Raw genomic sequence first — 18,786 nt, 5'->3', positions numbered from 1 at the left:
CACATAATAAAGATATTGGTTTTAATTAGAAACACTGATGAAAGCTCTGGAGGAAGAAACTGTTTGCTTGTGGGCTCTTGGTTTAATTTTACTAGTGCAGATGATGTCATAATGATGTGAGACCGACAATGTTTTGTTTTCACTCTGGTCGCAGCAGGATGTTCTCTTCAATATTTAGCTGCTGCTTAATGCTGGGCGCAGAGTTATTACACAAAACCTGACCAAGCTCTTTCAGGATGACTTCAGGAACCTGCTAGCTAAGTCAGAGGTCAGGATGTCACATAATAAAGCAAAGTAGGGAATGGGTTTAGGCAGAATGCCGGATTTTGCCATGAAGCTGCATTGTTCAGAAAACCTTTCTTTGACCAATGGTGCTGTCCAAGCAGGGCTTTGGGGTCCAAGGCCCTATTTAGCAGCATGACCTGAAGGGCTACCAAATGCAGTAGGGTGGGCTTAATCACATTGTTAAGTAAGTGAAGTAATAATAATTACCGGGGAGGGGGGGTTAAACTGTTGCATACGGAGTCTAAGATTACTTATCGCACCACTGTCTTTCCCCTTTTGGAAGTTTCCGTTTTACCAGATATATTTTAAAAAGGAAGCAAAGCTCTGGTTGAGAATTACACTGTCATTTGGGGAAGGGGCATGAGCATGAATTGTCCACATCCAAGATGACACATTTCTTGCCTCTTGTCATTTTCTGTGTTCTTGGAGCAAGTTGGCTAAATCCAGAAACTGGGGAGGTGAAGTTTTTGTCAGACTAAAGCTGTCCGTCAAAATAACTTGGGGCCAACTAGATCACACTTGTTTTCCCTTAAGTAATTGAAGGACCAGGGGAATCCAGTTCTTGCTCTGAAGGCAGCACTTGAGAAGGAGAGAGTTATCTCATCCCATTGCTATATAGCTCCGTTGGTTAGAGCATGGTATTGATAACACCAAGGTTGCAGGTTTGATCCCTGCGTGGGACAGCTGCATATCCCTGCATTGCAGAGGGTTGCACTAGATGATTTCCAACTCTATAATTTTATTATCTTATCTTGTAATTCCCTGCTGATAGCAGAATGGAGATTGCTCTCCTCACATATAGGGCTAGGAAAATTAGGAAAAACTGATACCAACGGGGATCCCCCCCCCCCCAAAAAAAACCCTCCAGACTGTGTGGCTAATCTCCATTTTGTCTGCTTACCAAGTCCTGGGGTAGGCAGTGGTTTTGACCCATCACAACAGGCCCTGATCTTGGGGAAGCAGTGCTGGGCTTGGTGGCCAGCCTTTGGGAAATTCCCAGGCTGGTCGCTTGGGGATAAAGAGAGAATTGTCCTCTACAGTGAGCATGGACTTTGCAAAGATATCTGGGTCCCTTGTCCCTGTAGTCAAGGGAAAACAATATACAGTGGTGCCCCGCAAGACGAATGCCTCGCAAGACAAAAAACTCGCTAGACGAAAGGTTTTTTCATTCGCGATTTGCCTCGCAAGACGAATTCCCCTATGCGCTTGCTTCGCAAGACGAAAACGTCTTGCGACTTTGTTAAACCGTTTAAACCGTGCTTCGCAAGAAGAAAAATTCGTTAGACGGCAAAAATTGCGGAACGAATTAATTTCGTCTTGCGGGGCACCACTGTACAAAGCTCCCTGCTACTTATTAAGCACAGGTGTAGTTTGGACCTCAGTCACCACCCTCTGGGTTTCTGTCAGTGACTTTCTGCTGGCCATCTGCTGTGCTGCCCTGGAGCTAGATTGTATGTCTGAATTGTGGATAGTATCCAGGTGCGTCAAGTGCTAGGGTGGTCCTTGGTTCAGTTCCAAGGCTGGCAGCTGCTATTTTAAAAATATAACCAAGCAGTTATAGGGTTCTTTAAATTTCAGGAAAAGGTCATTCAGAGTTGACTGGCTTGGTGATGCAGCAGCAGCAGCAGCAGCAGCAGCAGCAGAGCAGGTAGAACCTTTGCCATCTTCCTGCTCTGCTTTCACTGCTGCCGCCCCAGAAACGAGAAGAGAGAGCAGCTGGCCTTGATGCCAGACTTCTTGATGGGTGGCGCGCACACATGCGCGCGCACACACACACAGAGAACACTAAAAATTCAGGGGTTCTGGGTGAACAAATAATGTGATTTAATGACAAAACCTTTGTTTCTCTTTGTTTTTTTTTAAAAAAATAAGAATACTCTAAGTATCAATAGTTTATAAGAAAGAATACTTAAAATACTAACGATAAAGAATCTAACACCCTTTCCCTACACCTTTTGGGACCCTAGGCAAGTCCCAAAAGCTCAGGATAAAAACACAGGATGTGCCCCTTTCCCTTATGTCAACCCAATAGAATTACTTGGAAGTGACCTTTGATAACAGTCCACCCTGATGCCTGCTGATGCTCTCCAACTTGCTTGCTGTTGGGTCCCCAGTGGGTGGTGGAAACGGAAAATGGCTCTTCAGTGACTCACTCAGCCACTTACCTCAGCCTGTGAGCTTACACCTCCTCCAGGATCAGGACCAGGGATGATGGGAATTGTAGCCCCAAAACAGCTGGAGGGCCGGGTTTGGGGATGCCTGGTGTAGACAAAGCACTGGAAGTGGAAGAGGGCTGCTGCCCTCACTCCCTGCTTGTGGGCTTCTCATAGATAGGTGTCTAATTAGCTACCATAAGGAACAGGATACGGGACTTTGGCCTGATATACCCGGGCTTTTCTTACGTCCTTAGGATATTGTATGATTTATTTTGTTGATGGAGAAGATTGCCGATCAAGTCAAAGTTGGTAGGAGCCAAGCCCGTCTGGCATATTGGCTTGGTTGCTTCCCCCGTCCCCCTTAAGTATACAGAAACTTCAGCATGATTTTATCTTAGGGTCTAGTAAATATGCTTCTGTTTATGTACATTCTAAATGGTTTGGCTTTAGTTCAAGCAAATATGTTCTGAATGTTTTACTTCGTATGAGTTGATATCAAAATGAGGGATGAGAGCAGGCTTCTCAATTCCTCCCTGTTTACATTACTATTTATTTTGGAGGATTTTATTTTATTTTTGTAAATGGTATTATCTGCACATGCCTGGAACGTGGTGGTGGGGGTCCTCAGCTGGTGGCATTTCTGTCCATTTTCTTATTTTATGAATAAAGTAAAAACAAATAGTTTGAAAAGAGAGAGAAGAGCTTTGTTTCTTTACACCCTTTGGTGCGTAATATTTCTCCGTCAAAAGTTCCACAGTACACTTGATTGAAGCTTTAACCCTTTGACTTTGCTTTTTTATTGCATGTTACTTTGGCTTTAATAAAGTAGCTCTCAAAAACTGCGCACACCCTTTGGCCCCATTTAAAGCAGTGGTTTAGCAGTTAATCTCACTTCCCAGGGAATTCTAGGAATTGCAGCTCTGTGATGGGACTAGTCTTTTAACAACTCTCAGCACCCTTAACAGGTTACAGTTCTACGGATCCTTTGCGGGTAGCTATGACTGTTTAAAGTGATGTTATACTGCTTTAAATGAATACTGCAGATGGGGCCTTTCTACACTTGCTGCATTCTTCACACTGCACCTGAAAAGCCTCTTTATGCATATTTGCCCTTCTGGATAATAATGCAAGAATTAAAAAAGGAGAAATTGCTTATTATCCCACTGGGGTTACAGTTACTATTTGTGAACGTCCTGAACCTTGGCTGTTACAGGATTTCTTAGTAATAAAGGCTTTCAAAATTGTTCACCTCACCTCAACTACCCTTTCTTCTGCTTGTCTCTCACCTCCCAGTTTGAGCACACTGTTCAGACAGTATCACACCATCCAGTTTAGCATGTGAAATTTGAAGCTTTAATGATTTCTTCTTGCTTTTGTACATAACATGGGAGACTTGCCAGGCAAATATCGAAATGAGACCGAAAATCCCAAACACATTGTGCAACCAAAGTGTACCACAAAAAATAATTCTTGAATAAGTTTCCATAAATGCTGAAATCCCCATTATCTTAATAATCGGAGTTCAGTACCCTGGTATGACCCAAATGCACGAAGCAAAGAAGAGTAGACAAAATTCTTTGTGCATTTACTATCTTTTTTAAAAAATGAAGAAAAGAAAAAAGATGATAAATTGAAGGTTCTCCCTGTTTTTGAAGTAATATCCCTATGTCTTCAGAAATGGGTACTTTTTTCTACTTGAGCTTGCTTGAAGGACTGCTATTTATTTCTAGTTTTCCTGCTGTAGCTCTTTAACAGCAGAATGCCAAGCAAGAATTCAACAGATGCCATTTCCTTTACACTTTAGCTTCAGGGTTCCATTTCCATACGACTTTGTCAAAAAACCTTTGAACATCTGCTGTGGAATGCTAGTGTGTTGCAGAGGATTCGGGGGATGTTATAAGGTTACATACACAGTTAATGCGGGGCTCGCTCTTCTGGGCCTCCCTGTTGATTTACATGACCTGAACAAGCAACCTAGAACACACCTCATATTCACTTGCAAACAGGAAGGTCACTAGTGATGGGCAATCTTATTCATTGTTACTGATCTTCCCACTGAAGGAACCCAGCTAAGTATGGAAGGAACCCCAGTGTTTCCTAGAACACAGTTTGAACGCTGCATTATAGTATTCTGGTGCTTCACCTATTGACTCGTTGTCATAGAGGCCTTCAAGGTGCAGAGGCCTTCCAGGAAAATAATGTGGTAATGGAAGGGGGTTGCACCATCCAAATTCAAAAGTTGTCTCAAGATGTGATCTGTAGTGTTTTAGTCACACTTGATGAATTGCACATCATTTATAACCTTTGTTTAGTCTAAGGGCTGCACATCCTATCCATTAATGGGCACTAGTGGTGACAACAGGTCTACTTTTCATTGTTTAGGTCAGGCGTAGGAAACCTGTGGCATTTCAGATGTGCCTGGATTACAATCTTCATTCCCCAGGTTTGAGACTAAGAGTGCCTCTCCCACCAGCTAGCCTTATCTACATCCATGATCCACCCTGGGCGAGGGACCACTCCACTCTCCCCAGACCAGCCCTGCTTCATGAGTGGAATGGTCAGGTTTATGAGAGCTCTGAGCGAACTCCTTTTTTTTGCGTAACTGTTCCCCGCCCCCTTTTCTTTTCCCTCTCCTACTTTCTTCTCCTTTCTGCTCTTTCTCTTGTCATCCCCACTCTTCCTTCTATCCCACCCACTCTCTCTAGCCAGGTGGGGGCAGGGGAAAATTTCCTGAGCAGCTTTGTGGCGGCACGGTTATTCCTGATGATTGACTATGCTGGCTGGCTGGGAGTCTCACAAAATCCGGCGGGCACCTTGGTTGCCTATCCCTGATTTAGATTAATATCATGGGGTGGAATAAGATAATGACAAGTACTCAGATTGGGACAGGGTTTCTTGATTCACTGTTCTTCTTCTTGAAGAGAAGGGGGCCTGTGGTATATGGAGAGAAGGGTTTTGTCAATTTTGCAGAGTGGTTAAAAATGGCAGATCTGATCCAAACTGGAAAATATTCACCAGACTTAAGAAATAATAAAAGACAGCATTTTTGACCCAACAAACAAATGATAAGGCTGGATTCTCACAGTCAGGCAGCAGCTATCTGCATCCTCCCTGTGGTTGTAGTTTGTGTCCTCTCAGCACCAGCTGTTAGGGTCTCCCAAGTCAGCATTGTCATTAGACACCTCTGAATAATCCAGCTGCACTCAGCAAGGGCCATAGCAAACACCAGGATGGTGAAGCCAAGAAGCATCCAGACACAGCACGAGTCTCTCCACTCAGGGAACGTTCCTGCAAAGTTCTTTGGGTGGTCAGCTGTTTCGATTGTTGTTGTTCCCAGTAAATAGGATTGGGTGGGGAAGGATGGAGGTTTCTGGGAAACTGTGTGCACAGCCAGATGCAGAAGGGTGTGTGTGTGTGTAAAAATCTGGGTAAAGGAAAGCTGGGGACAAAGCTGGGTTTTCCCAAAGATAAAATAAATATTGCCCCACACATCTATGATACCAGCAACTACCATATTTTTCGCCCTATAGGACGCACCATCCCATAAGGCGCACCTAGTTTTTTTGGGGGGAAATAAAGGGGGGAAATTATTTTTTTCCCCAGGCACGGGGCTGGGGGGGAGGAGCCCGAGCTTCCCCCGACCCCAGCCCCCAGAACAGGCAACTCTCCGCAAGCCGCGGGAGCCTGGCGCCGGGCTCCTGCGCCTTGCAGAGAGCTGCGCGAAGCCTGGAGAGCGAGTGGGGTCAGTGCGCACCAACCCCTCTCACTCTCCAAGCTTCAGCGAAAGCCTGCACTCGCTCCATAGGACGCACACACATTTCCCCTTCATTTTTGAAGGGGGAAAAGTGCATCCTATAGGGCAAAAAATACGGTAAATCAAAACTTGGATAAAACTCAAGAATTGGAATTTAGTAAATTTTGATGGTGAAATTAACACTGGAGGGTGTTGTGTGGGGTGTCACTGGTATTCAAATAAGAGTTTGTGGGTTTTTTTTTCTAAGTAGGTTCTGAGTGTAACCACTTTCAAAGATTTGGTGGTTTTTTTGTCAGAGTTTGGAGGAAATCCTGTTCTGATCCCTGAAATGTTCCCTGAATTTCACCTCTGTTCTGAGTACATGAAACTTGTTTGGTTCTCAGCTGGATTTCCAATTTGAAATGGTTTCTTCATTCATATTGCTGTGTGGACAAGGATGGCATGTGGATTCTTTGGTTCAGCTCACACTGTCTTCCTTTCACATTTGCTACAGGGAAAGTTGCTTCTCTCCCATCAGTCCAGAGACATGTCCGCTGGTGCAGTCCTTCCTTTGTCCCAGCAGAACATTCCTTATGGATGGACATGTGCAGCTGAAGACGGGCCTGCAGACCCAGGAACGACACCTTTTCCTCTTTACAGATATTCTTGTGGTTGCCAAACCCAAGTAGGTCCAGTACTGAAGAAAGGACTCTCTGTGATTCCTGATAATTTTCTTTCTTTACAAACTACTGTTCTGGGGTTTGAAGCTCAGAACATTCCTGTAGTTACCTGGTTATTACTATTTCTTTAGCCAGATTTATTTCACCTAATACATGGGGATAGCTACAGCCACTGTTGACTTGGAAGTAAAAAGTGTGTCCAGTTCTATTAATAAGAGTGTACTTTTTGCACATGGCACTTAAATGGAGCCCTTTTATTTAACTTGCTTAACGTGTCACTTTTGAGCATTGTTATTTAAAGCTTTCACAAACAAATCCACGTGTAACAGAGGAACGACCAGCTCATTTGTTGTTGCAATAGGGCCCTGTACAGTTTTTTAGTTACTGCAAATGCAAATATCATCTAATAATTATTTTAAAAATGTGAGAACAACCCTGCTTTGCTGAGAACTCTGATCCCTAATTTAAGCACGCATTTTTAGCACCTTGGAAACCCAATCACTCTGTGACTTTGGGCTAATGAAGGCATAACTGTAGTTCAGGAGTCAGTTGCAGCATTGCATTTCATATCACCTCCCATCTTCTTGTAAGAACTTAGCCGCAACTGTAGCTGTTTCCAGGGAAGAAGTTTATTGCTTGGGCAGTTGCACTGGTGGCGAGTGCATGAATGCAGCCCATGGAAGCCCTTTCATGGTGGGCCTGGGCGTTTGCTATTTTATGATTTCATTGTATTTATTAATTGTGCAATTGTATCTGTACTTACGGTAGTTTTGTTGTATTTTTTTGTATTAATCTGTTCACTGCTTTGGAGGCAAAAAAGTGGTATCTAAATAAACCAATGATGGTCCTACCTACTATACCAAACTTTCCCAACCGTGTGCCCTCCAGATGTTTTTCACTTCCACCATGGACGATGGGAATACACCAAATTGGGGAAGGCAGTGCAACACTTACTATACGACATCAGGCTTTTTCCTTCTTAGCTTCTTCCTCGCATATAATCACATGTGAAAGAACCCCCAAGGATTGCCTGAAACCACAAGCACTACAGGAGGCTGGAATGCTAGAGCTCCAGCTTGTAAATTTGATTTAATTTGTGTATGGCTGAGTGAATAATCCAAGCTCAGTGTCAAGCCTGACTGCACACAGACGGCTTACCCAGACTCCTCGGTGCTCTCACCTTCTGTTTCGGAGCATCTTCCAAACAGGTCTTGCTAATGCAAGATCATTAAAGCAAAAGAGTGTATTCGTGATAACAAAGCAGAGAGTGGTATTGAATGAAGTTTTATTCAGAGCAGACCCATTCAAATGAATGAACATGACTAAGTTACATCCATTACTTTTAGTGGGTCTGCTCTAGTAAAGTTTATATGAATACTACTCACTTCAATAAATCTGTTTATGAGATAGTTATCGATAGGAGCTCTCTTTTTTTTTAAACCACTCATTATTAAGAACTAGATAGATTTCCTTACAGCCGTTTGAACTTGTTGCAAATGAACTCTGAATCCCAAAGCCAAATTAAAGAAGGATTTTATTAGAAATATGAAGAAGGAGACAAGGAGGGGAAATAGGTTGGTACTTTAAGAAAGGAAACATCAAATACCAAACTTTTCGTCTATAAGACGCCCCCATGTATTAGACGCCCCCTATTTTGGGGGGCTCACATTTAAGAAAATGAGCAATTTGGGGGGGGGGGTGCCAAACCAAATGTCACCCAACTGGCATACGCTAACAATCGCAAGCAATGCAAGCTAATAACCCATCCATTTGACAAAGCAGCAGCCAATCCAAAGCAGCCCTTGACACATCCACAAATAAATCCACCCGATTGATAAAGCAGCAGCCAATAGAAAAGCAGCCCTTGTAGCAGACACCATTCACTCACCCATTCGCTAGATCCTGCTTGCGGAGGCAACTACCCATGTATAAGATGACCTCCCCCATTTTTTTACTTTATTTTGAGGTAAAAAAACCTCGTCTAATACACGAAAAAATAAGGTAACTAGTTAATCTATGGAAAACATTGCATGTAGCCCTGATACCGTCACAGATAGGTTCACCCAATGCATCCTTGATGGTCAAAAGTGGTGATAAAGGAATACGGACATCATATCCTGTATTTTTCATGTTCACACCCAAGTGGCTTTGATTGACAGACTGCCTGGCACAGCTGATGTGCTGAGGCACTCTTAACGTTTTTGAAAGCCAAGAAGTGAAGAGAGCAAGGTGTTAATTAAAAAGGCGATTGCCAGTTCTGTTGCTGATACACAGGATATATAATCAAAGGCTGGCTCTGATTGTGTACTCAGAAGTGACAGGAGTTACATGACTTGGTTCTTGGGGGGTATGGTGACTTATGTGCCTCAAAGAAAGAAATTCTGACGGGAAAAATCTGCATCTCCATGACAAAGTAACTGTTGATGTTTATCAGAATACCAGACTCCCATATTGCTTCTGTGCAAATTTTAATTAATTTCAGGCGGAACAGTTCTATATATGTTTACTCATAAATGCAGAATTGCTTCCTCTTATTTCTTTTGCTATCTTGTTTTTACATTCTAATCCACTACATTAGATCTTAGTATTTTTATGTTACAATCCATACCTCTGAGTCTGTGTGTCAGCATTCTCCTTGCAAACTGCTGTGTTAAAGCACACAAGAGGGGTACATTAAGATAAATAATGTGTTTGGGGAACTTTTCATCTAGAAGTTCAGATGTTCCTCACCTGTATGTAGTGCATAAGGAAATGGCAATTGCTTTCCCCTGCTTACAGGAAACTTGAGGGCCTTTGTGATGTTGGCAGCCATAACTTCACCTTCGGTTCTGGCCATTTGCATATCTGGCAAAGATATGGGAGGAAAAGTTCAAGAATGAGTGTAGACTTACCGTATTTTTTGCACCATAACACTCACTTTTTTCCTCCTAAAAAGTAAGGGGAAATGTCTGTGCGTGTTATGGAGGGAATGCCTACGGGTGGCATGCCTACGGATTTTCCTCCTCTAAAAACTACATGCGTGTTATGGTCAGGTGCGTGTTATACAGCGAAAAATACGGTAATCCCACTTCAGAAATAACACCTCATGGATTCCATCAATACACAAATTAGCCCCTCTTTCTGGCATCTGAATATGAAGCCTGAACATCTGTAGCGGAGAAGCTGTATATGTGAAAAATTCACATGATCTGGGAGAGGCTTTGGAGGGAAGATAAAAAAATTGCGGCATGCTATGATTTAAAAGAGAACTGCATGAAAATGCTCTATAGGTGGTATTTAACACCTGTCAAACTGGCCAAAATGTTCAGATCTAGGTGAAACACCTGTTGGAAATGCAGGGAGGTGGAAGGCACATTGCTCCACATGTGGTGGAACTATAAAAAGATCAGAGAATTTTTTTGGGACATGATCTATAACAAACTTAAAAAAAAAATGTTTAAATGCTCTTTTCCCAAGAAGCCTGAAGCCTTCCAGCTAGGAATAATGAGTAATGAAATCTCAAAGAAATTCAGGAGAATTTTCATGTATGCTACAGTAGCAGCCAGAATTTTCATGGCAAAAGGTTGGAAAGGAGAAGCTATCCCATCCAAATTAGACTGGCAGGTCTGGATTGACTTTCTGCATGTAATAGGAGAATCTTATAAAATTAATGTAATTGAAACAACCTAGAGGAGACAAAAGTTTAGTGTGCAGATAAAGAATGTAATCTGGGAACCACAATGTGGGGACCGGAGGTCCTGTTGAATCCAACTACAAATTGTTACATACAACAAGCACCAACTATGGAATGAATGTTTGTTTATCATATTTTTCGCCCCATAGGATGCACTTTTCCCCCTCCAAAAATGAAGGGGAAATGTGTGTGCATCCTATGGGGCGAATGCAGGCTTTCGCTGAAGCCTGGAGAGCGAGAGGGGTCGATGCACACCAACCCCTCTCGCTCTCCAGGCTTCGCGCAGATCTCCGTAAGCCATGGGAGCCCGCGCTGGGCTCCCGTGCCTTGTGGAGACTTGCCTGCATTCCGAAGGCTGGGCGCACTGAGCGCAGCTCTCGGCAAGGCGCGGGAGCCCTGCGCTGGGCTCCCGCAGCTTGCAGAGAGTTGCTTGCATGCCTAGGGGGGAAATAATTCCCCCCCCTTTATTTCCCCCCCAAAAAAACTAGGTGCGCCTTATGGGACGGTGCGTCCTATAGGGCGAAAAATACGGTATATTTCTTTTTGTTTTTATTTTCTGTTGATTACTTAGGTTACACAGTTTTTAAAACCAATAAAACATATATTATTATTATTGTTTTTAAAAAAATCACATGATTAGGAGCCATTTCACAGTTCATTATCACATGGCACCCTTGTGTGTTCAGCTGTAAAGTCTTTTTTTGCTACAGGTGTGCTATATGTACAGGTGCCAGAGGGTAGGGTCAGTCAGTAATACCCCCTCTCAGACTGGTCAAACATATGGGTGTGATTTCTGAAGAGGGCTATAGAAATGGGAGCATCAACCAGAACAGTTACTGTCTAGAACACAACTGATTTGACTGTGCTGAGGAAGCAAGAACATAAGTTTTGGTGAATTAGGGCATTTCACAGACACGGTCACCACAAAGATGGGGCTATAACTGAAGAAGAAGAAGAGTTTGGATTTGATATCCCGCCTTTCACTCCCCTTCAGGAGTCTCAAAGCGGCTAACATGGATATGGCAGGGGGAACTGAGGTAATGATACGCGTGAGACAGTGGACAGAGGCAATTAAAGAAACTCTTGGAAGCACTAGTCTAAATATGCTATTTCCATAGGAATTAGAGTAATGTTCATTTGAATTATGCTCATTAAAAGTAAATTACCAATTGAGCATGGGACAGATCTGGGTTAAAAGCAAGATTCTGCCCTATCGTTCTGCCCGGACACTGAGGTCCAGCGCCGAGGGCCTTCTGGCGGTTCCCTCATTACGAGAAGCGAAGCTACAGGGAACCAGGCAGAGGGCCTTTTCGGTGGTGGCCCCCGCCCTGTGGAATGCCCTCCCATTGGATGTCAAGGTGATGGACAACTACCTGACATTCAGAAGACATCTTAAGGCGGCCCTATTCAGGGAAGCTTTTAATGTATGATATTTTAGTGTTTTTTGGTTTCTGTGGAAGCCGCCCAGAGTGGCTGGGGAAACCCAGCCAGATGGGCGGGGTACAAATAATAAATTATTATTATTATATTATTATTATTATTTTATAGTATCAGAAATTGGGAGCAGCTCTTGTTGCTTTAGCCCAGAGTCCTAGGTGTGTAATGTGGTATCTATAGCACCTGGGAGGAACTTACTCAACTCGCACTTTGCATCTTGGAACTTTGTCTACAAGCTGATCTCATGACAACAACATCCTACTTGATTTTTATACTTTATTTTTCCTTCCTGTGTAGCATCTTGCCTGGTTAAGAGTTCTAAGAACTCAAATCTTTCCACAATTTTGTGACATTCTGCTTGTTCCTAATAAGGGCATTTCCCAACAGAAGATTTGGAAGGATATTTTAAACAGAGCAACATAGCTACATTTTGCTTTCCCCTTCACATTGTGATTGGTTGCAAAAAAAGAGGGGTAGGAGGTTTACTTAGTGGATTTGAAATGTCTGTTCATATTCAGATTTTATTCGAGGTTGGCTCCTAGGAGATGGCCATTAGTACCCACTCCATTATTGTAAACCACCTCTGTACTGTTGTTGATTCAGGCAATTTGTATTGAAGTGGTTTCAACAAAGAACTGAGCTGCTTTTAATTGTTTAATTAGACAATTAATTGTCGGCTTGGCGTTCTGTGTTCAAGAGAACTTTATAGCTGCCAACTTTTTGGATATTGCTTCTGTGGCTTTAATGGCTGCTCAGTATGTGGAAATTTAACAGATAAAATGAAGCTTTTCCTGGCATGGGGCTAAAATGATGAGGAAAAGCTGTGTATCTCAGATTTTCCTGGGAAGATCCCTGCCAGGAAAAAAAGGTTAGCCATAAGAATATAACATTTCCCAGAAATGAAATATCTGAAACTGAGATAGCAGAAGGGAGGTTTGGTGTGGATGTGACCAAAGTCTTGTGGCACCTTATCTTAGTCCCAACATTCAGTTTCATTGGATGCCCTGGGTTCCCATACCATGAGAGAAGAAGATAAACTTTTGTTTATCTAGTTTTTCCAAACCATATATGTATCTCCCACTTACTTACCTTTTAAAAAAACCAAAATATCTCCCAGTGTTGTAATCATTTCTCATTGGGAGGAATGCTCTATACTCCTGCTGATTTACACTGCCATTTTCTGCATCACATTAACCCCTGAGAATTTCAACATTAAATGCTGAACTAGGAGCAGGAGCTATGATAGCGAGTACAGAAGAATGATTCTCAGAAGGCACTGTCTACCTAGAATGCCTGGGGAAACATCAATGGAACTTGAGAGAATTGTCTAATGGAACGGCTGTGATCTTGCCCATCTCCTGTTCATTTCGGTGAGGTTTGCATTGGAGGCTCTTCCCAGTGAGTTGTGTCCAGAGCTATGTTTACATCTGTGGATATTTGAATTGTTGCCAGTTCCTCTGCGGCACAGCATCCAGCCACAGCTGTTAACAGACGAGATATTAAAAGCTTTGGAAAAGTAAGAGCATCATAAATGTAGGTCAGTCCTTTGAAATCCACAAGGGTCAAGTGCTTTCACATTGGAGATCTAGATTGCTGAATGTGTCCTATGTTGTTTGTACTGCAAATTAGACTAATACCGAAGAAGGAATTCCGCTTTGCCTATCCCTCCCAGGGCTTGTTCTGCCCTTGCTTAGCCTTTGAAATGAGACTGGGAATGTGGAACTAAGGTTCATGTGTACCTTCCCCATAACGAGAACATGGAGAGATACCACATTTATTTGAATGTGAGATCTTCCTTACCCTGTGATAGAGATCAGCTACAGCACCTTATAATGAGAATGACTGGTATGTGTGTGTATGGTATGGGGGGATTAAGGCATGCTCTCAGTTTCTAATACATCAGATAACAATAAGTCAAACACTTCCAGACAGAAGTGACTGCTAAAGAAGGCTATTTGAACACCCACTGGAAGTTAGGTCTTCTCTGAACTCCTAATGCAAAGCTGATAGGAACTCTCCCATAAGCATTTTGGTTGATGGGGCCTGCATATATAAAAGCGAAGATGTCTAAAGTGGGTTGCAGTATAAAAACACAATATAACCAACCAAAAGCAAGGCAAATTAGAAATATCAATACTAATATCAGCAGCAAAACCACACAAAGCAGTAATAGTCAGCAAAATTGTGAAATGCTCAAGTCAGGCGTCTCTTCCGTGTCTGGTAAGCCCGCTTGTCCCATTGATGCACTTCTGACAAGAGTTGAGGGAAAGGCCAAGTACATGTGACCTTCCCCATACTTCCTATGTCAGCCTTTTTATGCTTCCACACCAGGCTTCACACACAACAGAGAGCCTGAGGTCAGCAAGTGTGTTCATTTTCGTTTTTATTTATATTAATGAGCTGCTTTTGTACCAAATGACTCGAAGTGGCTTGAATACCAAAGTGGCATCAGAACATTCTCTGACCTTTCTTGACATGGCGTTGAGATTACCCTTGTTTCCACTTGTAAGGGCAGATATATACTCCTGGATTCACTGTTTTTCTTGAAACACATCATTTGGCAGCAGTCTTTGTTTCACTACAGAACTTGGTCAGGTCCAACGAAGCCCATTTTTGAATTGGTGATCATTTGTTAGTTCACCCTTTTTGCCTCCAGGGCTGTGTCAGTTGCAAGTCCTGTGTGTGGTTCTAACAGAGTCCATTGTTTTTATAGTTTTGCGCTGGCTGAAATGTGCCTGTTTCATCGTTATTTCTAACCTTCAGTTGCCAGGGATGTACTCTAACAGGCTTCTTTTAATTACAGGTCACACTTGCATTTCAAACTGAAGAGCCAGGCGCGTCTCTGTGACATGTGGACAGCTTCTTGCCTGGAAGAGGTCTGTGAGGGTAGCACTGACCTGGAGAAGTCTTTTGTTTTAGGATGGCCCACCACCAACTGTGTTGCCAGCTTCAGGTATGAGAGACTATTTGCATTGGTTGCCCCCCCCCTTCCTGCCTGCATTCATCCAACAGTGTTAAAGTTCATGAATGACCAAGAGTTGAAAATACCCAGTGCCCTTTTTTAATGAATTACCTCAATGAGAGACCCTTCACAGCGCAAATGAAGTTGGTGCCGAATCATGATTCCTTCTGCAGCTTGGAATGAGTGGACTCCTCCGGGTCTTGCTTTTCAAAGTAACAGTTTTGTGGCAGTTCTTCAAATGCACATGAAATTATAATTTACATACATGCAAGTCATACTTACTTTTCTCATGGTTTTTGTGGTGCATTTGTGGTATAGACCTTCTGCCTTTACAGTTTGACTGTCATGGCTTCTCTCAAAAGACTCTGGAAATTGCCATTTTGATAAGGCTGTTGAGATTTTTGTTAGAGATCTGTCGTCACCGTCACAGAGCTTCAGTTTCCAGAATTTCTGGGTAGAGGGATGCTATTGAGGTCCTCCTGGTGGTCCCCGCAATGGATATAGAGCAGAAAAGGGAAACAGTTGAGCCAGTTGGCCAGTCCCCCCGATTCACTTTTAACAGCCAAGAAGGGCAAGAGAAATGAGAAGACATAAGATAGGTTGGACCCCTTCAGGTACTAGTATCAATTACTGTCCATGCCTGAAGGAAATGAATTTCTCCTTATGGAATGGACTTCACCTCAAAAATCTGCTCTGAAGGGTTATGGAGCAGAATTTAGGGTGTGCAGAGGTCTTCAGGGCAAACATAGGAAGGTGAAGTCCCATTTCATGAGTGGGAGATACAGTTGTGCAGTGTTGGATTCTATCCAGTGAACTTCTGTCATTCTGTTCTAGAAATCCACTTCATCAGTCATAATAAAACCTTTATTTTTAACAACAGCAAAATGAAGTCTAATTATATTGAGTTAAATCCAAGTTTTTATCATACCCTTTGGTATCTCTAATTCTAGGTTAAGATTATATTTTTGCTTTCATTATTGGAGAAGACTGGGGCAGGAGGCTCCCCTAAGAAGATGCTTGGAATATGAGTGACAGCATAGGGCAGGCTTGTATGTGGAAAGCTTTTTCTCTGAGCTATTCTGTCCCAGGCCAGGACTATGTACGTACCTTGAATCAAGCCTGGAAACAGATTGGCAGCCTGGCTTATAAATGGCAATGTCTGTTCTAGAGATAATGTATAAGGTGGCACTCTTTTATTTCTTGCCAAATAAATTTGACAGAAAAGTTTTGATTGTCTATGCTGCAGTCCACAACCTACTTAATGGGAATCTCACTGATCTCCACTTTTACAATTTTAGAGTAAGTAGGTTCTGGTTTATGGTGATAGCGTAGCTTTGATTTTATATGTCAGTGAAAAAAACATGTTTTAATAGGTACTTTTTCTTGACTGTCTTTTGTTGACTCTGAAATAGTCTGACTTTATAAATATGATGGCCTCTGTTAAAAAGAGAATTTTAGATTTTATGTAAGCCAAGCCATTCACATTGGGAGGTAAAGAGGGCATTTGAAGAATTTTACAAGAGTTGTTGTAAAGGAAAGTCCAAATATTTATGAAGTGCATGATGTGGAAGCAATTTATGCTTCCCTTAACATCCTCTGAATCCATGGGAGGCTTTGAAACACTTTCTGAGAGATGAAAAGATACAAAGACAAGAGGTACATGAAGTGATGGGTCGCTTGCTAAGGCCACAGCTTTGGGTGCCATTTACCAGCTGGCCTCATCCAACCAGTTTAGTTTCTCAGCTAGCTCTCAGCTTGGGCGTGGAGGGAATGATCTACTTTGAAATTTTGATTCTAAAGCTTTTATTAAGTTGGGAAATGTGGTACATAGCTGTAATGGCTATGAGTTACTCGTGCGTAAACTGGTGCCTCTCTAGGCTAATTTGCCTTGTTAAACCTTTCTGACTGCACAGCCCTTGCTCATTGCGGCTGCCTCAGTCGCTGGCAGAATCCGTCAGTGGGCGTTTCTTGAACCTCTTCCAACATAAAAGTTGTTTGACACCCAGTCTCCTCCTCCTCTCACTGCGCGGGAGTCTTCTGCGCAGGAAGGGCGTGGGCAGCGGAGGACCTGGGCTCTCCTCACTGACGTCCAGTGAAGAGTCCTGGAGCCCTCTCTCCGATTCCCCCATCTGCCCCCCTTCATCCCTGGTGTTGCGCTGATTAGCTTCCCCCTCTACTGAGTTGTTTCTCCCCCTGTTGCTGGGTCCTTCGCCAGCAGAATCTGTGAGCCTCCCCTTCACCTCTCGCTCTGATGTCAGTTCCCTGACAATAGCTATCATTTAAAACTTGTTCTTCTTTGTTTCAGTTCCATCGAGCAGAAAGAGAAGTGGCTTACTTTCCTACAAAGGTATTTCTGTTTTGCCACATTATCCATAAATAGACCATACAAAGTCTTGTCTGTCATTTTGAACCTAGGACAGTTCCTTGTTGCTATCTTGTTGATATGTAGTTTCATTTTGTACCTCCAGAAATTGAAAAAGTTTTGTGAAAGCAGATTAGAGAAACTGGCATGTTGCTTAGATAGCAAAATTGGATGGAGCTTTTCTTACTGAATAGGATTTAATTTTGCAGACTCCAAATCTACCATTTGAAGGGAATAATCAAACTATTTGTGTAGAAGAGGTCCTTCTCATTTTAAAGGTGCTTTTTAGAGGCAAGCCGTTTCAGAAGAGCTCTTCGCATTTAGAGCATCAGCATAACATGTTTTCCCTTCTATTATTCTGTTGTTTCAATCTCCGTTTTGTTAAACAACTCCATTTCTGCTTGCTTTGACAGCCGTATTAAGGAAGAGAAGGAAAAAGACTATCCCAAGAGCATTCCGTTGAAAATCATTGCAAAGGATATTGGAAGCTGTGCATATGTAAGTGTTCATAAGCGGCGCTGAATGAAGAGCGCGTCAGTGCTATCGTTGTGCCTGTTCCTTGGCAAACAGCTGTGAAAATTCAAATGCTGCATGGTGTGTAACGCTTATTTCTGAGTACAAAATTTAGGTGTTTGTTTACAAGACCATTAGCCAATACAGCACAGTCTCTTTGCAGACTATGGTTTCACATTACATGAATAAGCCATGGGTTTGAACACCATACTCCCATCTCATCTGCTATGATGGCAAGGAGGCAGTCAGGAGCATCTGTTTTCAAACTAATCAGAACTCTCTACTGCATCCAAATGTGGGGGAGCTCTGGTTAGTTTAAACTATGGCTAGTTCAAACCATGGTTTATGACCTTGGCTTCTTCACAAACCATGGTTTATGACCACTGTCGAACAGCTCTTACTGCCAGAAAGTTCTTCCTGGTGTATAGTTGGAATCTCTTTTCTTGTAACTTGAATCCAATGGTTTGGGTCCTACCCTCTGAAGCAGGAGTAAACAAATTTCCTCCATCCTCCATGTAACAGCCAGTTAGATATTTGAAGGTGGCTATCATATCTCCTCTCAGTCTCCTCCTATTTCCTATGTTGGAGACTGTTCATCAAAGAGAAACCCAGCATCCTGCCTGTTGTTGTTTCTACAAATATATGTAAGGTAAAGGTAAACGGACCCCTGACCATTAGGTCCAGTCGTGACTGACTCTGGGGTTGCGCGCTTATCTTGCTCTATAGGCCGAGGGAGCCGGCGTTTGTCCGCAGACAGCTTCCGGATCATGTGGCCAGCATGACTAAACCGCTTCTGGCTGAACAACGGGAGCTCACCCCGTCACGGGGATTTGAACCGCTGACCTTCTGATCGGCAAATCCTAGGCTCTGTGGTTTAACCCACAGCACCACCCGCGTCTCTATACAAATATATGTAGGAAACCTCTAATAGGCATCTCAGAAGCCCTTTGAGATTTTCCCTATGCTGTACTCAGTACTCAGAAAA

At 42.9% G+C, this 18,786-nt stretch overlaps 1 protein-coding gene across 4 annotated transcripts in view; it reads left to right on the top strand.

Annotated features, from left to right (window-relative positions):
• Nucleotides 1-18,786, top strand: part of ARHGAP20 (Rho GTPase activating protein 20) — a 79,827-nt gene that overhangs the window by 44,168 nt on the left and 16,873 nt on the right. For all 4 annotated transcript variants that reach the window (XM_082220413.1, XM_082220415.1, XM_082220414.1 and 1 more), the window contains exons 3-6: nt 6,689-6,859; nt 14,768-14,917; nt 17,232-17,273; nt 17,702-17,786. In XM_082220413.1, coding sequence (XP_082076539.1) covers nt 6,689-6,859; nt 14,768-14,917; nt 17,232-17,273; nt 17,702-17,786 — 448 coding nt within the window. The remainder of the gene's footprint in view (nt 1-6,688; nt 6,860-14,767; nt 14,918-17,231; nt 17,274-17,701; nt 17,787-18,786) is intronic.

Source organism: Podarcis vaucheri (assembly GCF_965113315.1).
Source record: "Podarcis vaucheri genome assembly, chromosome: 4".
NCBI classification, from domain to species: domain Eukaryota; kingdom Metazoa; phylum Chordata; class Lepidosauria; order Squamata; family Lacertidae; genus Podarcis; species Podarcis vaucheri.
The sequence above is the reverse complement of the archived record's forward strand: the minus strand, read 5'-3'. Positions and strand labels throughout refer to the sequence as shown.